The sequence below is a fragment of the Mauremys reevesii genome, linkage group 2 (assembly GCF_016161935.1).
Source record: "Mauremys reevesii isolate NIE-2019 linkage group 2, ASM1616193v1, whole genome shotgun sequence".
Classification (NCBI taxonomy): domain Eukaryota; kingdom Metazoa; phylum Chordata; order Testudines; family Geoemydidae; genus Mauremys; species Mauremys reevesii.
In genome coordinates, this window is record NC_052624.1 from 72,398,665 (window position 1) to 72,418,319 (window position 19,655).

Here is a 19,655-nt window from a genome sequence, read left to right on the forward strand (position 1 = left end):
CAGGGATCAGGAGGGTGCCAGAAAACCCTTTGAAAACAACCAAAAATATGTTTTTATGCCTAAAAATTGCATGACTTGAAAGTAATTTATGTCAGGGCCGTTTCAAGCTAGAGTCTGAATCCTGCTGGAAAGCTAGGATTCTAACTTTTCCAATACATTAATAGGCTTGGAAAGTTTAGATTTTTATTGGTGAATGTTAGTAAATATCAATTTCACCATACACACACAAACTGACAAAAAATACTTCCATTGATGATAATCTAAATGTACAAACAGGCAAAGAAAGAAAAGTGCTGCTTGAGAACTCAGAGTTTGATTTAAGGCTATTTACTATCTATGTTTTGACATGTGATGTTGATAATTTGTGTTTTAACAGTTCTAAATCTTTAGCTCTTTGAATGTCAGCATCTCCTGTCATTATATAATTATTGTCTGACCCCTATTGCCTGACCCCCCTGATAATTTTCCACAACTGTGAAAATGTAAATCAATAAAAATCTAAAAAAATATTTAACAATAAACATCAATAGTATCTGTCAAAATTATATTTTAAAAAATTAATTCTGCTAAGCCTAGACATAAAGCTAGAATTTCCCACCATTCAGGGCCATGAGAGAACAGGAACTCTATGTATAGAAATGATGCTGATATAGGACCCAAGTCTTCCTTTTGTGGGCTCAGTTTGACTTTTTTGGAGGCAGAATACCACATTTGAGGGAGAAAGCAGAAGCATTTTTGTTCCAGGTTGATTTTTTTTTAAAGGGAGCCAAGGTGAGCTGAAGCTGCTCAGAAGTGCACAAACTCAAACTGTGTACTTCTTGCCTTGCCCATTATCACCAGTCATAGTGGGCCACAAGCTAAATACTGTATGAGTCAACAGTGTAACACTGTTGCAAAAAAAGTAAACATCATTCTGAGATGTATTAGCATGAGTGTTGTAAGCAACAAGAACTAATTCTTCTGCTCTACTCTGCAATGATTAGGCCTCAACTGGAGTATTGTGTCCAGTTCTGGGTGCCACATTTTGGGAAAGATGTGGATGAATTGGAGAGAGTCCAGAGAAGAGCAACAACAATTATTAAATATCTAGAAAACAGGGTCTATGAAGGGAGATTGAAAAAAAAATTGGTTTGTTTAGTCTGGAGAAGAGAAGATTGAGAGGGGACATGATAACAGTTTTCAAGTGCATAAAAGGGTGTTACAAGGAGGACGGAGAAAAATTGTTCTATTTAACCTTTGAGGCCAGGACAAGAAGCAATGGGCTTAAATTGCAGCAAGGGAAGTTTAGGTTGGACATTAGGAAAAACTTCCTAACTGTCAGGGTGGTTTCACATTGGAATACATTGTCTAGGGAAGTTGTGGAATCTCCATCATTGGAGATTTTTTAAGAGCACATTAGACAAACACCCGTTAGGGATGGTCTAAGTACTTAGCCCTATCTTCAGTGCAGGCGACTGAACTAGAACAGTGGTTCTCAAAGCCAGTCTGCTGCTTGTTCAGGGAAAGCCCCCGGTGGGCTAGGCCGGTTTGTTTACCTGCCAGATCCGCAGGTTCGGCAATCACAGCTCCCACTGGCCGCGGTTCGCCACTCCAGGCCAATGGGGGCTGCGGGAAGGGTGGCCAGCACATCCCTCGGCCCGCACCTCTTCCCATCGCCCCCATTGGCCTGGAGCAGTGAACCGCAGTCAGTGGAAGCCGCAATCGGCCGAACCTGCGGACATGGCAGGTAAACAAACCGGCCCGGCCCGCCGGGGGCTTTCCCTGAACGGCGGACCAGCTTTGAGAACCACTGAACTAGAAGACCTCTCAAGGTACCTTCCAATCCTACAGTTCTATGCTTCTATAAGCCTAGACCATTTCTTCGCTCCAAAAAACCTGTCTCCTGAGTGCTTACTTCATGTCAGAGTAATGCCAAGATGAGAGAGCAAATCAAATTCCTTGCTGCATTTCCAACAATAAAGGACAGAGCCTTCAGCATCTGGAAATCTAAAATTATACACATCTGATCATTCATACACACTCTGAATCCCCAAATTATATGAAACACAGAGAGAGAAAAAGGGATACAACAGAGATAACTGATCTATAGATATATATTTACAAACTATACATTCATAAATGCTTCTCATTACATGAAAATAAATACAAGAGAAACATCTTGAATCTAAAACATTTCTGAAGAAACTCCTGTATCAATAGAAACAAATGAACATTCCATTATAATTTGCAGAATATGGAAATATGCAATATCTTAAAAAGAAGCACTGGGAGACTCATTTTATTACATGGCTCAACCTATCAGGCACTTTTTAATTATAAAAAAGGGAACATGCAGCCAATAAACCATTTACAAGAGGAACCAATATTACAGGGCTAGACATGCTGATGACAGTGGCACCTCTTATATGTATTATTAGCAGTGTGAGCACATCTCTCTTTCTTCCTTTAACCCTGAAGCCCTTTTACATTCAGAGACAAAAACTGAAGATTATTAAAGTCAGTAAGTTGTTACATTGCCATCTGTATTAATGAAAATGTACAAAATGAAGCACCTTTCTGGGAAGACTGAGAAATAAAACTACATGAGCAATTACCTTTTAATAGTAACTGACAATTTTTCAGAGTAAACTCCTTCTGGCACTGGTTCATACATAGCCTCTACTATCTGCAAAATAAATAGGTGAGAGTGAAGAAAATAAAGATATTCCATTATACACGTGGAAGTCTGTGTGATTAATGTTTTTCCTTGGAACAACATGGCAGACATTACATCACCAGTATAAGTACATAAAGAAACTTTGGAGCATTTCTTCTAATGCAGAACTTGTTATCAGATAAACAGATTAATATAATATTAAGTAACTGTAGGCTAAAGAACAGCAGCATTTGAGTCAGGGTGAAATTTACACAAAAATTGAAATATCTTTTATCTATGATAATGTTCTAGACTTCTACTAGTGCACGGCCTATTGTAAATCCAACCCTATAGTACCATCAGAAACCGTTAAGATCTAAAGATCCTACCATCAAATGATAGGGTAAAAATGTATTGGTAATTAAACTGTAAGACGCTACTGTGTAGCGAGTGTAACTTCTAGTGGTTACAATGGTAACACTGCAATCCACACCCAGATTTTACTTCTACTCATTCACATTTTTGTACTGCAAAGTAGCTTGTCTCCTACAATTGTATATTTGAACCCTGGGGGACCCAGAAGGTGCATGCAAAAATAACTGCAGTTTGATCTAGCAAACCTGCGTACTTTAGTTGCCAAGGAGAGCATATTGGTGCTGTAAAAAGGTGGCTTCAGAGTTGCCATCTGATAAAGAATGCACCCCGCAGCCCAGACATCAGCCTTCTCGCCATATGGTTCACTCTTTACAACTTCAGGACTAAATAAAAATAAATACAATTTAATACTCACTGAAGGTGGGAGAGAAAAGATCAGGTATAGAAAATACTGAGTGATTGATATCAGTATGTAAACACAGAAAACAAAAGCAATCAGTTACCATTTCTTAAAAAGCATAATGCCACTTTAAGTTTGTGATGCAATATTACTTGTGCATCAAGAAATGTCATCACTTTATCTAATGATACCTGGTTATAATTCCACAATCTTACAGAAATACAACATACTAGAGCTCACTGAATAATACAAAATAAACTAAACTAAAATTCAAATCTATTAGTTTGAATTTTAAATACATTTGATTTACTAAGTTCTTACTCCTCTAAGGTGGTCAGTTTTCACAATCAAGTTTTATTGGCAAACGTTTCAAAAAGCAAATTTCAGGTTACACATGGAAGAATTTGTGGAAACAGGATTTAAATTTTGCACAAGCAAGTATTTATTTGTTCCAGGAGTGCTTGCTTTCTCGTCCAGTTGTGAATGAATACCACACAACTTAACTGACTAATTGTATTTAAGCAACACAGTTCAAATTTGGAATATTAACAATAATTTAAAAAATCAAATATATTTGTTAATAAATTTGAATAATTAATGCATTTGGAGAAATCCCCATTTGTTGATATTAATCAAGCAAAAATAGACTAAATTTGAATAAATTATTTGTTGGTAGTTATTCACTGTGCTCTACAATGAATTTTGATAGATCAAAATTGCTTGCAAATGGAAGCATTTACTTTCTCATTGCTTAAATACTGTAGGTACAAGTGTAACTGATAGCTATTTCATTTCTGTAACATTTCTGCTCAAGACACTAGTGGTGTAAAGGTTTGTTCAGTTGTCCCTTCATAATAACTGTTGGTTTAATGGATTAAACTAAACTACTGCACTCAGATTTTGCTTGTGTGATATATGATGTACCAATGTTATTAACACATGCATTGTCAAATGCTGTGCTGCTCCAATATTTGAATTACAGGTCTACTGTGACAAAACTACTATAGTAGAACATCTGAGTTGCGAACACAGTTATGAACTGACCAGTCAACCAGACACCTCATTTGGAACCGGAAGTACACAATCAGGCAGCAGCACAAACCAAAAAAAGCAAATAAAGTACAGTATTGTGTTAAACATAAAGTACTAAAAAAAAGGGGAGGGGATTTAATAAAATATTTGACAAGGTAAGGAAACTGTTTCTGTGCTTGTTTCATTTAAATTAAGATGATTAACGCAGCATTTTTCTTCTGCGTAGTAAAGTTTCAAAGCTGTATTAAGTCAATGTTCAGTTGTAAACTTGTGAAATAACAATAATGTTTTGTTCAGAGTTATGAACATTTCAGAGTTATGAACAACCTCCATTCCTGAGATGTTTGTAACTCTGAGGTTCTACTGTACTACATTAGGAACATTACAGGATGTAATTTTGCTACTCGTGTGATAAAACAATACCTTTTGTTCTCTCTTGTTTAGACTTCAGTAATGCACTTTTTCTGATATTTCTGCTTGCACAATTAACACACTAAAATTGATAAAAAATAGTTCTGCTACTAAGATCCTATTTACAGTAGATGGAGAAAGTAAATAATTTCAGTTTTGGCTCATTTAAACTGATTGCTAATGAGATGCCAGGTGCTGTCTCGGTTAACAAAGCCCTTCAGAATTTTGGACTATGCTCTTGCTGTGATGTGGTCACAATTTATGCCAATCAAGGTAACCTGATTCTGGGCTTCATATCTCATCATTAACTAAATGTCAAATTACATGGTAGTTTCTTTAATTTAGCACCTTTTCTCTGCAAACCAGAGATGTCAAGGATGCATCCATTCTTTCACTCTTAAAAGCAGCCTGACCTCATTTGTTTTTCCCTTTGTTTTCAGCTAATAACGTAGAACTTGGAACTACCGACTGTATGATTAAGTTACTGACATCTTTAGTAAAATGCCTTGAGATGTTTTGGCATGAAAAGGCACTGTGTAAATTGAAGTTACTGTTGCAAGTCAAGATGAAGTTAAATGCTAGAAGGCATGCTGGTATGTATAAAATAAAAGAAACAAGATTGGTTTTCAAATGAAGCGAAAAGGGATACCTTAACAATGTAACTACAACAACAGGAAACTGGACTTGTGGGCATTCTGTTGGGAAGTGAGTAGGATTGATTGGTTATTAGTTTTCTGATCAAATTGGTTAGCAAAGGTACAAATTTGTGGGTGAGGGTTAGCTGGCAACTTTCTTTAAACTGTTGCCATCTCTACATAATCACGGAGAAAAAAACAGTGTTAGAACATAACACTCTTTTTATAAATGGCTTTTAGTTATTCCTCATAGTGACTTTCAATTCATTATGAGGCTTTTGGTAAATGTACAGTGACCATATGTCCCAATTTTATAGGGACAGTCCTGATCTTTGGGTCTTTTTCTTATATAGGCTCCTTTTACCCCCCACCCCCATCCCGATTTTTCACACTTGTTGTCTGGTCACCTTAGGTAAATGGTCATTCTGTACATTAACCTGGATCTGTTCACAGACACAAACATGAATCTGGCAACATAATTGGACAGTGAGCTTCTTGAGGGAAAAACCTTGCCTTACTCTGCTTGTACAATGCTAAGCACATTGTTGGTGCCCAATAAAAATAAACCTATTGTATGAGTTCTACAGTCTTCCATTCTAGTCATCACTTTAATTGGAAAAGAGATACTAGGTTATACATTATTTTTTAAAATGCTTAACTTATATTAGAAAAAACAGAGTTGTCAATTCTCACATTTTTATCACAAGTATCACCAGATTTAGTGTTTTATTTTAAAGCCCCAGCTCCTGGAATCACAGGAGTATATGAGAATTTCAGCTTTCATTAAAAAATAAATAAAACAGTTTCTAGCTTTTGTGACTCCTAAAAACACAAACCACAAGGCAAATAAAAAGAACAGCCAAAATATTTTAGATCTAATGATTTTAAGTCAAACTTATGATTTTTGCAGGCCTGACTCATGATTTTTAAAAAGCTGCTCAAACTGAATTTTAAACATCTGATTTACTTTGTACAGTTTGCATTGTTTATATTTTGTATATCACCTTGTTCCTCCAACAACTTCCTGTGCCTCCTTCTGGCTTAAATAATGTGGTTGGACCAATTGGTGGAGCCAGGTGCTCCTCGGATCAGGGTGGTGCCTTGGCTGACACTGTAGTCCTACTTGCTCCTCAGCCCACCAGATTTTATCAGACACTGGATGGAGACCAGGATGCAGCGGCTGTGTGGGAACTCACAGTGCCGGGTTTGAGACCCAGGACATCACAAATACAATTATTGAAGCAACTGGCTGCAAGCTCCAGTCCTACAGCCCCATGGGCTGAAGCTGAAAATGTCACGGATGTCTCTGGAAGTCACGGATTCCATGGCATAAACGTAGCCTTACTCATGACTAGTAGATAGATTGTTTGGAAGTGTTGAAGACTGCTGAAGGTTCTACCAGTATCAACATTGACCAAAGATGCACTAAAATTTGAAAAGTGAAACCAAGTGACCTTCTACAACAGCTACGCTCCACTGAATAATGGAACCATCAACATCAAGCATTAACCTAATCTGGAAGATGGAGCTTTCTCAATAACTGCCCTACCAATCCAAAACTCACTCCCAAAAAGTATTAGGATGACCAGAACATCAGCGTCTTCAGAGTAAACTGCCAAACTCACTTCTTAGACTTAAATCTTCCCACAACAAAACTACAAAAAAACTAAAGAAAAAAAAAAAGAAAAATTCCAACCAAACTCTAGGTTCTGCTGATTGGAGGAATGAGAGAGATGTATGTGCAAAATTCACAATTAACTCAAGGTGAAATTAATTCTTGTGCAAATGATCCACATAGGACTATGCATCACTTAAATTCCACTTAATCCCTCAAAATAAGGCATAAATGGCATAAATTTAAGTGTTGCACAGGCCTTATGCTGTCTCTATACTGTGGTGAATTTCACCCTCAGACACCACAGTTATGCATTTTATATAAGAACCTAGACAGATAGATTAGAAATCTTACTGTAGGTTTCTTTCTTGTTTTGTGCAAAATTTCAGATTGGTTCCAGTAATCTGGCAAGCTATACGCTCAGTAAACCAAAGTCCTGGGCAATGGAAAATAAGGAGCAGCATGTAGTGAAAAAAAGAAAGAGAAAAAGGTGGACACGATTTTTCTTAAAATGATTAAATTTTTATTTTGGTTTGACTGAGCTCTGTGCTCAGCTATGAACCACTGTCATTGTTCTGTGATCACTTGGACATTGCTCAATCCATTGCTTTGCATATTTGAATTTTTGCCTGCTTTCTAAATTCTGAACCAGCACCATAGGCAGCCCACAGGGACAGTGGGACCAATTTCATTTCCTGTTTTCAGGAGAAGCTGGCTGGAGATGAAGGGGGCAACCCTTTCAGTCTTGAACCATATAGACAGAGTTAATTCATCTTCCGGTTGGCTCTTTTTCAATGTAGAGATGAGTAGAAGTCATGAAGTTCATTTCTGGACACAAGCATTCTCAAAGTCTGAGGGGATTCTGCTGTGCTGTTCTAGTTTGAGCTCCATCTCTAATTTTATATGAACCAGATGGCCCCATTTATACTCAAACGATAAATCCCTGAATTTACTAAGCTGTTATAATATTTATTGAGTGGATGGAGAGCAATATTGAAAGAAACAGCAAGTTTATATTCAGTTTTCTGTTTGAACCTCAGAAGGAAAAAACACATGAAACTTAATGAAAATACATCTTTTTGCCTTCAGCACCATTCCATAGAAGGAAAAGGAAAAACAGAAAAGCAGTTGCTGCATCATATTTTTCTTGATATAGTATACTGCAAGCTACAAATACCCAGATGGAATTACAGCTTCATAATTACTATTAAAAGCAATGAACAAGAAGGAACAGGACCCACAAAACTGACAGATTAAATAAAGAGGCACTGTGAACATTGATGACAGCCCTTTGCATTTCTCACCCTACAAGCTTTTTGGGGATACTCTCTTTACCCCTAAAGTGCTGGAGCTGAAATAGGATTTTCAATCAAGAATTGGAAACTTTGCTCTTACAGTTTATTTTAAAATTTATCACCAAGAAATTCAATACTTTAATTCATTTCAAACTTCTCATTTGATTGGTTTTTTTGGTAAAATGTGTGTGTGTTTTCTTTTTACTGCTTCTTAAAACAGACACATTATACCTTAAGAGTCTATAAAAATTAATCACCTCACTTCCAAGAGATTTTACACACCGTATGTGGGACAGGTGGGTAAGAGCACTTTTATTACTTTTAGTTTGCAACTTTACAATGTAATAAATCCTTTGTCACCATGAAGGGAGTGTAATTCTAAAATTGACTAAATCATTTGATACAGGTAGCTCCTATTGTCATAGTTTCCATCAAAACTCTAGAGGGTGTAATCTTCACATTTTCATTTTCTGCCCTATGCATTCCCTTCCCAGAAAGCTTCCCTCCACACATTTAACTCAGTCTATGGACAGCAACAATTATTTGAGATCAAATTTTAGCAGGCCTCCAATCAATGTAGGACTCACATTGAGACTATTTGACAGTTACTTCCCTCAACCTTTTATTAATATCTTGGTGGGAACCCTGTTTATTATGCAAATTATGCATGTTTACATTTTGCAAATGAGTAAAACTGAAAGGTTAAAGGATCTCCTGACACTTCTTGACTGGCACTGAGCATCTCTCTCTGTGTAAAATAAGATCCCACCACTAGTAGCCTACATTGTTACAGTTCACAGCTACATAGCAACCAATCAACAACAATTTAGAGGAAGCACAAATGTAACCTGACATCATTTAACACATATGGATTGTCCATCACAATCACAAGCAGGTGCCCTCAAAAATGACAGGGTTTTTGTGCAAGATCTTTCTTGGTGGTGGTGGTTGTTGTTGTTTTGAAGTGTTACACTATACAATTGTGGAAATAAATAATTACAGAAACACCAATTTAAACTTTGAAATCTATTTTTATTTCATTTGACTGAGAAAATAAAATATTTAAATATAATATTAAATTGTTCTTAATGACAAATGATCTGACAAATAACTAATTGATATGAAACACCAATATTTACATGTGCCAAAATATCAACAGGAGCTGAGAAAATGTGTCAGTAATTTATTTTTAATTTATTATTTCACAGTATATTTCAGGAGCATAATTTTTAACATGAATTAATTGGTGTGGGGGTTTTTTGTTTGTTTGTTTTACTGCCATTACCACTTACTTTTATTGCTCTAAAGAACCCAACACCCCCGCACACTTTTTTGAAATAATTGTTTTAGATGGTGGTCTCCATTTAGGCTATGTGTGCAGGCCAGAGCATACAGCACTCCTTCCAATCCTCCACTGGAGAAGTTGTCCCTAACAGGGCTGACCCTGCTAGCAGGACTTAGAACAGACTTTAGACTGGTCTATATTACAGTAAGGGCCATAATGGCCTCCAGTGGCCCCAGGCTGGGAGAGCAGAAAGGTTACTTAGAGGCACTTTACCCCATCTCCTCTGCTGCACTGAGTATGAGGTCAGCCTAGCTGAGAATCTTTCCCCTTGCCATACTGAGAAAGATTCTTGTTCTTCATACAGAACAAAGAGGCTGAATCCTTGCTTTAAGGAACCCCTAACTTCAATGAACCCCTAACTATGGTGATGCAGTCATCCTGCAAGCCTGCACTACTTTGTTCAGTTGTGACAACAGTCAGCTCTGTGTTCTTGGGGAACCAGGGAGCAGTATCCAGCCTGGCTGACTCATGAAGGACACCCCCTCCCCGAGCCTCTGCTTGAACCAAAACCAATCAGAGAAAAGACTTGCAGAGAGCAGTGAAGGGCGGTGGGAGACAAACCTAGACCCCTCCTAACAAGGGTGACAAGATTAAGCCAACTCCCCTAGCTTCATCTGCATCAAAGATGGGATGGGGAGGCATCTCCATTAGCATACAGAATGGAGAACAGACATTCCAAGGCAGGAACCGCACTGATCTCTGGGACCAGAAAAGCAGGGAAGCACTCATCCTGGGGGATCTCTGCTCCAGGTGTTAATGAACCTATGCCTGCACACACCCAGATCAGCAGTGTTCAGACCAATTCTAGTAATGAATCCTTGATTGATATCCAAAATACTGAAGCAGCCTAATTGCATTGTGAGGTCCCTAGAAGGAACATCACCCATAGCTAGGAGTGATCAGCTCCTATTGTCTAGTCTAAAGAAAACCCTTGAGTCATCAGTCTACCCATAAACAAATCTAGTGTTCTCCCTTGAACCATTGTATTTTCCCTACAAAAACCCCTACTCATGCTCCAGTAAGTGTTCTGATGCCTGAATTCAAACTCTGCATCAGTTCCACTGGGATTCCATCTTCTCCTGACTGATCATGCTGGGGTCTGCCTGTCTCCAGCATGCAAAACCCTGAGCTACCATCATCACCTGGGAACCCCGACCAGTTCAAGCTTTATGGAAGTGGTGAGACCCCAGCTCTCTCTGTGTGTTTTCTTTTCTACCTCAGGCAGGCATAGTTTTCTATTTATGACTTTTGTAACCTTTAATAATGTAATGGTTATATTTGTTTACGCTCTCCTTTTGTGGTTATAATAAATAACTTTCATGGTTAAGCTGGTTGCTTCCCTCTCTCTCTCTCTGAACTTTACTTTTTTGTGTTTTTAGCTTCCCCATTTACTGTGCAGCAATGCTTCTTTTACCTACGCTAAAGATCCCTGTAGTGCCCAAAAATACTGTGGGGTTTGCTCATCAAGTGGGTTACTACCAGAACAACTGTAATGTGAAAGTGGGGATAGGGACATGCTGACATACGAGGGTGGCAGCTTGAAAATGCGGCTCACTCTGACTACAGAGTCCAGGGGCATATAAGGGTGGCAGCCTGGAAGTGCTGTTCAACCCAGCCTGCTCAGGCTTACTCTATTCCGGTGTGATACCTTTGGCACATAAGGGTGGCGGCTTGAAAGTGCTGTTTGACCCATCCCACTGAGTCCAGGGAAAAATAAGGGATCAGCTTGAAAGTGCTGATTGACCTGGTCCACTCAGACTTGCTCTGTGTGTGTGTGTGTGCGCGTGTGTGCGCGCGCGCATTCGGTTCTGGGGCTGGAGGAACCCAGCCTTGGGAAACCTAGGTCCTGCAGGATAGCTCCATTGGAAGAGGACTTGCAGAAGTGAGAAGTAGAGCTCCATATGAAAACACAAGTGACACAAGCAGTATTCTCATTAACAGAATTACAGAACCGCCCCACCGCCCAGAAGAGTAACCCTAATAAATGAGCGTACCCCAAAGTAACAGGCAAATCTAGTAACAGTTGCCTCTTCAAATTACCAAAGCTTTCCATTAAGAAAGAAATTATTCCTCATCAGCTCTGACAAACAGGAGAGCTTGGAATTGCAGCTCCAGTGCCAAAGTGGTCCCCTTCTTTTAATTTATATCAAGCTAGGGATTTTGCAATAGTATGGTGTAACCACATATATTTGTGGAAGGTTTCTGGACATATCACAAGGGTGAGCACAGAATAGACATGGGCCTGAAACAACTGAGGGTACCTCTATACTGTGAGCTGGGGGTGTGATTTCCAGCTTGAGGAGACATACTTGTGCTAGCTCCTATCCAGCTAGTGCCCTAAAAATAGAGTACAGCCATGACAACACAAATGGGAGGGGCTAGCTGTCTTGAATTTCTACCTAATGTGTCTGCTGGGTACACTTGGGGCAGGTAGCCCCTCCTGCTGCTTGCACTGCTGTGGCTATATGCTATTTTTAGTGTGTTAGCTAGATCAGAGCTAGTGCAGATATGTCTCCTCAAGCTGGAATTCATACTGGCTGTTTGAAGTGTAGACATACCCTGAGAGAAATCTGACAGTCAGCCAAGTTTGAAAATTGGGCACATCTGGGCTCAACAAACAAAAGATTAAAGTCTATATTTGAGGACTTTTTTTAGTATTTTCTTTTTTAAAAAATGGGAGAGAGAGAGCAAAACTTTTCAATTACTTAAGAAAAATTAAACTTACAGGCCATAAAGGATAACTGTCAATAAAAGTGAATAACGGAAAAAGATACTCTCTTTATAGAATAGGACATTAGATTAGTAAAGACTTCTGAAACTGTAAAAGTTGTTTTTAAAAAGGAAGGCAACAAGCACATGCTTGGGAACTAAGAAAATATTGAGATAACGTTGGGACACATTTTAAGACTATGGTTTTCTTTGCCCAAAGAAATCTGCAAAACCATCAAATGATTTATTTGAAGAGACCTGTGATACTATGCCCCACATTCTTCATAGAGATAGTTATATGATATGATTATGGCATAACTATGATGTATTTTATACAAGATAGGGCATGTGAGATATCATTGAAAAGGTTCTGATTTACTGAATATGATTATCCTATTTGTATGCATGTATCATTTTTGTCTGAAGCTAGGAATATTGACTATAAACCTGTATTACAAATATGTTTACACCTGGGGAATGCCCACTAGGCAGAATGCAATCAGGCTAGACGGCTGGCTGGGAACGACCTTTAGGGAGAACAATAGGTCTTAGAAGAAGCTAATCGCCCACTGGGGAGCCTTCCTGAGGACACTAAAAACAGCCTCTGAGTTATGGCTCCTCTGACACTACAGGGGCATGTGACCAGATCACCTGGTACTGGACTCCATCTTGGAATACCAGTGTTTTTCCACCGACTGGGCATAGGAACCAAGAGGGGAGACAAACGGTTCCCGCCATATGCAAAGCTATTTAAGGCAGGGGAGTGAGATCATTGTGGTTCTTCACTGACTCCCCACCCAAGAAGATTGCTGGAAACACCTGAGGAACAAAGACTGGACTAGGGGAGAAGGGCTGAACCCAGGCTAGAAGGATTTCTACCCTGTGAAAGGAAAACCTGGGGTTTCAAGCTGCAAGCAAGTGCAGCTTACCCTCAAGAATCTCTGCAAACTGCCTAAAACAACAATTAGAGTGAGAATTTGCTACTTATAGCTAATCTCTTTATTATATTAAGATTTGCTAGTAATCTGCTTTGATCTGTTTGCTGTCCCTTATAATCACTTAACATCTATCTTTTGTAGTTTATAAACTTGTTTTTGTTTTGTCTAAAACCATTGTGTGGAAATCATAACTGGGGGCAGAAAGCTGTTGCATATCTTCCTCCACACTGAGAGAGGGGGCAAATTTAATGAGCTTATGCTGTACAGTTCCCTGTGCAGTGCAAGACGGTATAATTTGGGGTTTACCCTCCAAAGGGGAGTGCGTGCTTATGGAACTGTGAGATGCCTTAGCTGAGCCTTCCCATGCAGCGCTGATTTCAGCATCTGTGTGGAGCTGCAGCTGGGTATGTCCCTACCTGTATGTGTGCTGAAGGGGGCTTGAACCTGTCACAGCAGTGCAGTGTAAAGGGAGCCCAGGCTGGTGAGTCAGGCAGGCTCAGTGCACCCCTGTGGATCCCAGTTCCAGATGGCCCCCTGTGGGAAGCCTGTCACAAGACCCTTTTTAGATGAATGGTAGTGCTAATCATAATTATTAGGATGTCAGCCATTTATGTACAAAGGCAGCTTCTACTGAAGCAAAATGACTTACAATTTTACTCTTACTTCATAGTGCTGAATTGTATCTTTTCTTGTCTTTTTGTGAGTGGGCACCTACAGCTAGGTCAATCACTTTTTTATTAAATTAAAGAAGGTAACAAAAAGTTTCAGAATAACTTTTGCCAGTGTCTTTTCGTAATACAAAAGTCACATGGAAAATGTTTAGCATTTCAAATGCCATCATTATCTACAGATCTTTTGGAAAAACTGCAGATGATCATTTTACTATGAGAGGAATTTTGCATTTACAAGACTAGGACAGACATGCTGGTGCGAACACTATCATAATTTCACTCCCATATTTGTCCACTGTATTCTTATTCTATTTGTGTATATATCTGGTAGTTGTTAGAAGTTGTTAGAGCAGGGGTGAGCAAACTTTCTGGCCCAAGGTCCACATTGGGGTTGCAAAACTGCATGGAGGGTTGAGTAGGGAAAGCTGTGCGTCCCGAAACAGCCTGGCCCCCACCCCCTATCCGACCCCTCCCACTTCCCACCCCTTGACTGCCCCATCCAAACCCCCCTGCTCCTTGTCCCCTAACTGCCCCCTCCTGGGACCCCCTTCCCCAAATGCCCCTGGGACCCCACCCCCATCCAACCCCCCCTGCTCCCAGTCCCCTGACTGCTCTGACCTCTATCTATACACCTGCCCCTTGACAGGCCCCGGGACCCTACGCCTATCCAAACCCCTGGTCCCCATCCCCTGCCCCTATCCATGCCCCTGCCCCTGACAGGCCCCCCTCTGACTCCCATGCTTATCCAACCTCCCTCCCCCCCAGTCCCCTGACCACCCCCCAGAACCTCTGCCCCCTGTCCCCTGACTGCTCCCTGGGACTTCCCGCCCCTTATCCAACCCCCCGGCCCCCTTATCAGGCTGCTCAGAGCAGCATGTTTGGCAGCCGTGCCGCCCAGCCGGAGCCAGGTACACTGCCGTGCTGCTCGGGAGGAGCGCACACCCCGCTGCCCAGAGTGCTGCCAGTGCGGCGGCATGGGAACAACAGCAGGGGAGGGGTTGGATAAGCGTTGGAGTCCCAGGGGAGCCTGTCAGGGGGCAGGGGTGTGGATAGGGGTCAGGGGATGGGGAACAGGGGCATGTCATGAAACATGTGAACAGATCCAGCAGGGGAGGGGCTGGGGTCCAGCCTTTCCAGCCGGGAGCTCACAGTTCAAAGTCGGGCCAGGCAGTTCAAAAGTTGTAGTTTAGATAGATCCTAAAAGGACCCTGGAGTCTTGGAGCTTACAGAGCTTTTTATTAAATTAATTCAAATGAGTGTAAAATGTCGACTGAAATGAATGTCTGAAAATTATTGGGGGGAAATATGTACAGTATAAAGAGACTTAAAAACTATAAAATTATCCCCTGAAAAAATATTTATAAAACCAGTCATCATACTGGTTGATTTTTTAATAATTCAGCTAATCCCTTCATCACAGGAATATCACATTCAACAGAAAGTGTATGTTGTGTGATATCTGCCTCTTATTACGCACCTAAAGTGGACTAGTCTCCCAGGAAATATGTACACAGTGGTGGTTGTTTAAATACATATATTGCAATTCAAAGATCTGTTCAGGGTGTCTTGAATTCTGCAGTCAGAAAAGGACATTAAGAATACTTTTTCCTAGCCCCGGGCGGCCGGGGGGCGCGCCTGGAGTGGCGCCGCTATGGCGTCAGTTCCTTCTTCGGCTACTCCGGGGGTGGGAGGGAGGCGGGGTCTGGAATAGTTGGGAGCACACATCTCGAAAGAACACCAGTTACTACAGGCGCCAGCGCTACGGACACGAGGGTGGTGTGGAGCTTGTTGCCCCGGCGGGCGTGGGGCTTCGGAAGAAGCTGTGGGCTGCGAACAAACTCCTCTCTGCGTGGGTCCCACGCAGGAACCAGGCTGTAAGATGTCGTACCGTACCCACGGGGACGGGAGGACCAGGAGAGAGAGAAACCTGCTGAGGGCGTCGGCGGCGTGCGGTTCTGCACCGGAAGAAAAGGACGCTTCCCGCCTCCTGCAGGGGGGGGGGCGCGAGCCCGCCCTGCTTGTTCACATAGGCTAGAGCCCACCGCTGTGCTGGGAGCAGGGTAGATAGGTAACCCCTCCCTTTCTCCCTTTGGGGATAAGGAAATAACGAATAAGATCCCTGCCCCGTCGTCTGGGAGCACTACCTCTATGACACCCACGCTCAGTTCCCTGAGAGGAGGAGGGGGAGGTGGGGTGGGAAGGGGGAAAAAAAATTTAGGCGGGATCCATCCCGACTGGACAAGAAGAGAACCCAGCTGATGTGTGTTTATCGACACGGGGCAGGATTAGGAGAGAGGCGTGGAAAAACAACGGGAGGATCCGAGATGGAGAGAGGAGGGGTTGCCGGAAAAGAAAGAGCGCTATGGAGCGGGCGTGCATGCCCAAGTTCGTCGTATGGCGACACCCATCTTTCAAGGTCTGTATCCGGCCTGTCAAAAAAAAAATGGGGTCCTGCAGCTACTGCACCTCTTGTGGGAGCGAGAGATTGCATTGCATGAGATGATGCGGCGCCGTCACCCCTGTCGCTATTGTCCCTCTCGAGCATGAGAAGAGAACTCCCTGGGAGAAGTTCGGCAGAAGTTCGGTGTATTTTGCCAGGGATGTCAGTGGGGGATGGACGCTGTGTGTTGCGTGGCGTGCTCTTTTTCTTCTTTCTTAAAAGGCAAAGGGAAAGCGCAGCGCAGTGTGAGTGTCCAACCGACCACATGGGGTATGGGTCCTCCTCCCTCCTCCTCTCTGCCACGGGCGCCAGGCCCCGGCCACCGCCCGGAGTAGGAGGTGTTCCTGGTGGCCTGAGGTCACTGGGGGGGTCTTTAGCAGAAGTCCCAGCCACTTGCCGATGGCCTGGGGGAGGAGGGAGGAGAGGCGCCTCAGCCAAGCCAGGCTGGGGGGGGGGGGGTGGTCCCAGCGGCATCGAGGGCTCCGCGGGAGGTGACTGCCGGGAGGGAGGTGCCTCTACTCAGCTGGCTGGCTCTCTGGCGGCGGAGTACTCTCGGCCGCGTCGGCAGCAGCTTGGCTCAACGGCCCGGCACCGGGGCGGCGCGGTACCGACTGCGGGAGGACCTGGCGAGTCAACGGCCCAGTGTCTGCCTTTAGCGCGCCCCCGCGGCCCGCCCCAGGGGGGGGCCCGCGGCCCGGCCGAAAAAGAAAGTTCGGAGGGAGAGTGCGCGCGGCGCGCACACCTAACTGGAATGCATTGGAGCAATCACTCGAAGAAGAACGTTAATTCTAGTAACACAGCTATCCTGTGGCACCTACAGTATAAAAATTTGCAGCAGAATTCACTCATTTTTGCCATAGAAATTGGCACTAACGCACTGTAGAATGCCCGGGGCTTTGGCTATAACTACTCGTTTGTCATTTATAAGTGGACTGCAATTATTAGAGCTTCACAGATTATTAGAAGCCACAACTCTCAATTGATGGGTTATATAAATTGTAAAAATAAATGTTAGATCATAGTCACAATTTTCTTTCCCCCACTCAGCAGGATAAAATTACAAACATTACATTGTGTAATCACATTGAGAGCATTTCACATAAAGATATATTGCAATTAGGATTTGTTCTTTTTATGCATCTTTTTATGCTGATTAGGAAAAAACTTGCTGTGAGTAAAGCCTGTTATGTATTTTGGGGCATACCAAATGCTTTATGAATTGCACTGAATTATTTTTTATTTTTTAATACTTGTTTCAGGAACAATCTAATGAGACCTATAGACTCTAATGCAAGAGCTGATTTTTGTAGCAAGCTTCTCGCTGCTCCACGGTCTCATTATTCCTGAAGAATGTCATCAAGTACCACTTTTCACATTATAAAGAAAACATTACAATTATCTAATTAAGCTCAAGTTCTCATGTGCATAGTTGTCTGAACTGGTTTCATGCCTCTGGATTTTCAGAATTATCATCTGCAGTTCTGACTAATTATAAGCATAAATGCAAGCATCAACACAAGAGCTCCAATATCACATAAAGAGCCTTTGGGAGACAAGAAACAGAAAATGTGCATTAATTTACACTTATTATTCCTTCAGACACATCTTAGAACACATCTAAGACAACCACAACAGACAATATACACCAAATACTAAAATTTGAAGTGGAAAACTTAATTTCAATGTGACTTCTGCTTAAATATTATATAAAACAAGGGTTGCTATTTAGTTCAATGATCAGAAGTATGTTTCTTCTTATGCAACACCAAATCTTGCAAACTGTCAAGCTGTCAGTTTAAAATGAAATATTAAAGATAAATTATATTTGTAATTTGTGGCAAAGTGATATCCAAACTTTTAAAAAATATTCTAAGGGTGCTCCTAGCATGTATTTGAAAGGCACATTGAAGAATTGATTCCTTTTTACCAGACATGTTTTGCAGTGAATCAACTGCAATTTTTCATAAAATACTTTGTAAACAAGCCTTAGATCTGTAATCTTATGAATGGGTCAAAAAAGGAAATAGGCTTTTCTTCTTTTATGGAACAAGACCCCTATCACTTCAAAAGAACAAAAAGTTTTCACTTGTTGAGTCGCATATCTTTCTAAATGAATTTCATAAAGATTCTCTGTGCAAATAATGCACCTGCTGAGCCAGTCCACTAAATAACAGATGCTTATATAAAATGGAAACAGAAGCTGGGGAAATAGCAATATGGTGGAGGAGGAGCATCAACAAGAGCAAATCAGGTTATTTATAATTCTATAGTCAATTTGTCTTCTGTTTTAGCACATATGATAAGTTTAAGTAAGTTAAAGATACAAGGATAAAAGGCCACAAAGTTAACTTTGTTCCCATGATGAATAATTCTTTCTTTAATTGTAAGAAAAATAGGCTGCCTTGCTTTTTCTTTCATGAATTCAAATTATCAAAATCCAAAATGTGAGTCTCTCACTAAACCCGTATTTCTAGAGATTCCTATCTCCATTGCAGATATAGGTGAAGGTGGTCCCAATTTTCTTTGATATTTTAAAGCAAATGGCAATTTACTCTCTCTTTTTAAACACAAACTAAGATCCCCAAATCTGCAACAAGGTTCATATAGAGGGGACTCTTCACAGAGCACAAGATCAGGACTTATTTTAAAGTGCTGTAAATATAATAAAGAATAAATATTTCAATGAGCATTTTAGTACAATACTTACAATATAGACTCACATGTTTCATGACATACCATGCCTCAATATGGGGAAAGCAGACAAGTATGTATGACAAGAGGGTTTAAGTTGGGACTGAGGGTGGGGTGGATAAGGTTTAGGAGCAGAGTATCAGTTTTGTACCCCACAATCTGACCTCTGAACACAGTAAATGTCAAACTTCAGAGTAGGAAGAAATTGTTTTAAACATCCTAACTGGCAAGGGACAAAACTGGATAAATGCCCAGATTGGATTCTCATGTGACCTTATGATGAAGGCGGCATTTTTTACAATCTCTTAGAATTCTTCCTTCTCCAGGGGAATAAATTAGTGACACCATCAACTTTTCATCAGACATGAAGGGGAGAGACTCTACTCTGCATGCATATTTATATACAGTAATCAGCCAAAGCATATTTTTAATATTTTTATTAAATAATTTTAGTATTTCACTT

The 19,655-nt window shown here is 41.1% G+C and overlaps 1 protein-coding gene across 11 annotated transcripts in view; it reads right to left on the reverse strand.

Moving 5' to 3' along the window:
- Positions 1 to 19,655, reverse strand: part of NEK10 (NIMA related kinase 10) — a 160,234-nt gene that overhangs the window by 55,860 nt on the left and 84,719 nt on the right. For 8 of the 11 annotated variants that reach the window (XM_039527070.1, XM_039527072.1, XM_039527069.1 and 5 more), the window contains 2 exons: positions 3,264 to 3,393; positions 2,595 to 2,665 (listed from right to left, as the gene is read on the reverse strand). In XM_039527070.1, coding sequence (XP_039383004.1) covers positions 2,595 to 2,665; positions 3,264 to 3,393 — 201 coding nt within the window. Of the gene's footprint in view, positions 1 to 2,594; positions 2,666 to 3,255; positions 3,394 to 15,537; positions 15,635 to 17,855; positions 18,045 to 19,655 lie in introns of those variants that run through there. The other 3 variants (XM_039527074.1, XM_039527077.1, XM_039527075.1) reach the window with 3 other exon arrangements.